The sequence below is a fragment of the Pygoscelis adeliae genome, unplaced genomic scaffold (genome assembly GCF_000699105.1).
Source record: "Pygoscelis adeliae isolate BGI_AS28 unplaced genomic scaffold, ASM69910v1 Scaffold148, whole genome shotgun sequence".
Lineage (NCBI taxonomy): Eukaryota > Metazoa > Chordata > Aves > Sphenisciformes > Spheniscidae > Pygoscelis > Pygoscelis adeliae.
The window spans coordinates 2,490,622-2,494,766 of NW_008825258.1; the positions used below are offsets into that span (position 1 = coordinate 2,490,622).

Sequence of the window (4,145 nt, forward strand, 5' to 3'; positions counted from 1 at the left end):
AGGCGATGACGAAGCCGAACCCCTCGTTTTCACCGCGGCGGATTTCCACATCGTAGGGCTGGACCACGGCACTGACGACACCGCTGCCCCCGCCACCACCACTGCCGATGCCACTGGTGCTGCCGCTGCCCGAGCTGACGGTGTTGAGGGAGTTCTGGCTGCCCTGCGGCGTTCGCTTCTCCTCTGTCAGCGAGGCCGGCTGGTTGCTGCTGTGGTGGGAAGAGGCTGGGGACGGGACTTCATTCTCTGCCTTCGGAACTGAGGAGTTAAAAAAAGACTGTCTGAGCAAGCTGCATCATTTAGTGGTTGAAAAGTGCCATCCACTGAGAAAAAGGTAAAAAAATTAAGCAAATCACCTGCTTTAATCTACAAATCATGGCCAGAGTGACCAAGGGCTCTGTCTCCTTTCAGATGTCACCACCAACAGCTCTGTTCGGTGACAGCACTGACCACACATGCTCATCCTCTCCAGTGTATCGCCATGCAGCCAAAGCCTTTCGCTGCCGAACTACAGCAGCAGTACGGTTAAGCCAGTGCAGTGCTGCGTGCTTGGATGCTCTGTGGCATTTTAAACCTGGATTACATTTGTTCAGAGGTGCCTCCTTTAGATATCACAACCCCACTTCAGTTATATATGTGTAACCATATATATGTGCACAAGCCGCGAGGAGAGAGAGTAATATCAAATACCCATCACTGTGTATTTTTTAACTGTGTATTTTTTAACTCAGTGCTATCAGTTGGGTAGCACTGATTGCCTTTGATTAACATGAGCTTAAGTAGTAATAACCACCCATACTAAAGCAAAACAACTTGCAAACCAAGCTTTTCTGGATGGAAGAACCAGCAACTATCATCTCTACAGTCTGGAACAGTTGGGGGGAAACCATTAAACATTATTAACATTAATATTAAACAGGTGTTTAACAGCAACTGAAGTTGGAAGTGGTATTAGTTTAAAATCTAATCAGCTACCACAAGGCTTGACGAAATCTCAAAAAATTGCTTAGTTCACACTCTGCTCAAGTCAGGGCCAACTATACTTACTGTCAGTCCTGACAGATGTTTGTCTAATCTGCTGTTAAGTATCTCCCCAGGCAATCTATTGGTTGCAATATCTAACTTAAATCTTCCCTACTGCAACATAAGGCTATTATTTCTAGTTCTATCTAGCAGGCATATGGAGAACATATTATTCCCTTCCTCTTTGCAACAGCCTCTTATAGTCTTGGGGAGTTTAACACCTCCTCCCCCTTCTCTGCTTTAGGCTAAACAATTCCAATTTGTACAATATTTCCTTGCAGACCATGTTTTCTGGAGCTCTCCTTATTCTCACTGGTCCTCTGGACTCCTTCCAGTTGGGCTCTCTCCAACTCAAACATGTCTTTCTTGAAGTGCTGGACCATATTGCAGCTAAGCCATCATCTGCTGGGAAATCAGGAGAGCTCCCCCCTGCCTACATCCCAGCACAGTGTTTTTCTTCACCTGAGCCAACCTCAGGGTAAAGCCTGTGGCCCACAATAGCTTCCACTTCTTGTTAGTCAGCCAGTTCTCCACAGTCCATTTGCGTGGCTGAGAGCTGCATATTGCACTTGTCTCTATTTAATGGCTGCCTCCACTAATCAGGTCACTTCTCCAATTTGGTGAATCAAAATTAAGTTGAAGATCTTAAAAGCAACAACAAGAAAATGGATGCCAAACAAAATCTAAACCTGTAAACCCATGATCCAAAGAAAAAGAACTTTAAAATATTCTTGGGAAGGAGTACCTGTCTGCATTTATATACTCAAAGTATGTACTAAATATATAGTATTCTACATATTAAAAATACAAGAGTATAAACTTTCCCCTATATGAATCTCAAGACATGGAGTACCGATTTAGGTGAACGATCTTTTTCTACTGGCATATAGATGAGAGGAGGAACAAGGGACCAAAATTCAGGAAGATGCTTCTCTACAAAGTTATGCTGGAATTTAAAAGCCTGCAAATAAGGTGAAAGAAGGGCTCCTGAATAATTTATCCTAGAGTAAGTGTCCACATTTGAAATGATTCAGAAATAGCTCGGTCTGGAGTAACAAGCCCCTGAATGAAATATCAAGGGTTTTTATCAAGATCTCTCATGAATTTGAATCTTTTACGGTAATTTCCAGCCTGGAGGCTGTAAAATTGGACAGAAAATCTACACACAAAAACAATACTGAAATTCAGCTGCCCTTCCCCTTCCTCCCAAAGCTCATCTCCTAAAGCTTCTCTCACATTGGCAGCTCTTTGTAAGGAATGAGAGAGAGGCTACTAGAGGAGACATAACCCAACATTTAATCCACAATGGGAAGAAGGAAAGAAATTACAAGTGAACATTTATTTAATATTGTGCAGAAGGAGCTCAGCCCAGGATAAGAATACAGAGCTATTTTAGAGGTACTGCAGTCTTAACTTCTACTTGTGGGCCTAATTTGCAACCTGAATGTTATTTTGATGCTCTTTAAGATTAAAGTACATTACTGCCTATTTTTCTGCTGATGCCTAAACTTGAAAAGCTATATAATGTCCTTTCTTTTGAACAAGTGAGCTAACCTGAATCCCACACTCGAGCTCCCTTAAAGGGACTCACAAGAAAAGGCAGCACCCCACTGTTACCCTCCAATATTATGCATAAGGTCATGCTCGTGTCTTCATTTTCTTTGCTATCAGAACATTTTTGTGTCACTAATCTGGGTGCCACCAGGCAGTGTCGCTTCCCTCTGCATCTTTGCCTTTCTGCCAGCTTCTTTTTTGTCCATTTAGACCATACACTTGTATGCTAGCGCGTGCACAACACCGAGCATAACGCAGCACACAGAAACCTCCTGTTACAGCAAACATGCACACCCTGCGCTACCAGAACCAATGACGCTTACAGTTTTGCATCCTGCAGTTAGTTGACTACATGGTACAACCTCAGTTGAAGCTTCTCCTGCGCCTGGGACATTAGCCATCACCAATGCCCTCACTGACTCTCTGCCCTTGCCTCCCCTCCTGTGGACTCTTCAGCCTCTTTTCCTTCACTCCCAGCTTAAGGGTGGCTATCAGGCAGCACACTTATTTTGGGAAGAAAACAGAAGACACAGGCAGTCAGGCACAGTGTCTGTTGCTGCGCAAGTCCACCTAAAAATGGTATGTTGCAACTGAACAGTTCCCCATTTTATCAGAAACCTTCAAGAAGACTGGAGAAGCCAACTGAGGTTGAGAGAGTCTTGACTGGAAACAAAATATTTGAAACGTATTTGATGAAGAACAAAAAAGACTAAAAATAGCCAAAAGAGGAAGAATAAACCACATCACCTGAGTTTTCCAGTATTACAAGGAGGCGCTTTTGTTCTTTAAACCGTTTGCTGAACAGATGGAGTCTGGCAAGAAAATCTACCCCTGCAGAGCGACACTGCAGCCTACCTGTGTAAACCACTTTGCGCCTGACGGTCAGATTGACATGACCTTGTTTGGCTGCCTGTTGCATAAGCTGGACGACAAGCTGGTGCGATTTCCCGACAACAGGCGTTCCATCCACGCAGATCAGTTCATCACCCGATCTCAGGCGGCCGTCAGCATCAGCAGCACCCAGCGGTACAATGTGACCGATGTAAATCTGATGAATTAGCACAAATAGGAGAAAGACAGAAAGACAGAAAGAAAGACAGAAAGACAGAAAGAACGAAAGAAAGAAAGGAAAAAAAAAAAGTGATAAATGAGAAGTAGCTCAACAGACAGCTGGAAGCAAGGGGCACTGCTACTTAGACTTAATTTAGTAGGGAAATTGTTGACAAATGTCTGCTGGTCAGGAACATTGTTCCTGTGAAAGCAGCTCCATGTGAATATAGCCACATCGTGAAACTGTAATAAATTGACATCTTGTTTCTTTTCGCAGTCCATTCACTCTAATGACAGATAGCCTTGGGAAATGTGTTCAACCAGACAGGGACCAGTGAGGAAGATGGTTAAAGGCACTGAGGGTCTTGTCAGGGAGGCTGAGATTGAGTTATCCTTTCAGTTGCCTCTAGGGTTTACAAGCTCCGTACCACTCGACTGTCCACTAACTCAGTCTTGGTTTATCTTCAGTGAGTTCTGTGGAGTTACTCTAACATGAGAGGAATTCATGGCCACTCTTT

At 43.8% G+C, this 4,145-nt stretch overlaps 1 protein-coding gene across 1 annotated transcript in view; it reads right to left on the reverse strand.

The window, feature by feature from the left end:
- Window positions 1-4,145, reverse strand: part of LOC103921510 (membrane-associated guanylate kinase, WW and PDZ domain-containing protein 1-like) — a 174,837-nt gene that overhangs the window by 15,377 nt on the left and 155,315 nt on the right. Inside the window, exons 14-15 of the mRNA XM_009329497.1 lie at window positions 3,433-3,625; window positions 11-258 (exon numbers count right to left, since the gene is read on the reverse strand). Of these exons, the coding sequence (XP_009327772.1) occupies window positions 11-258; window positions 3,433-3,625 (441 nt within the window). The remainder of the gene's footprint in view (window positions 1-10; window positions 259-3,432; window positions 3,626-4,145) is intronic.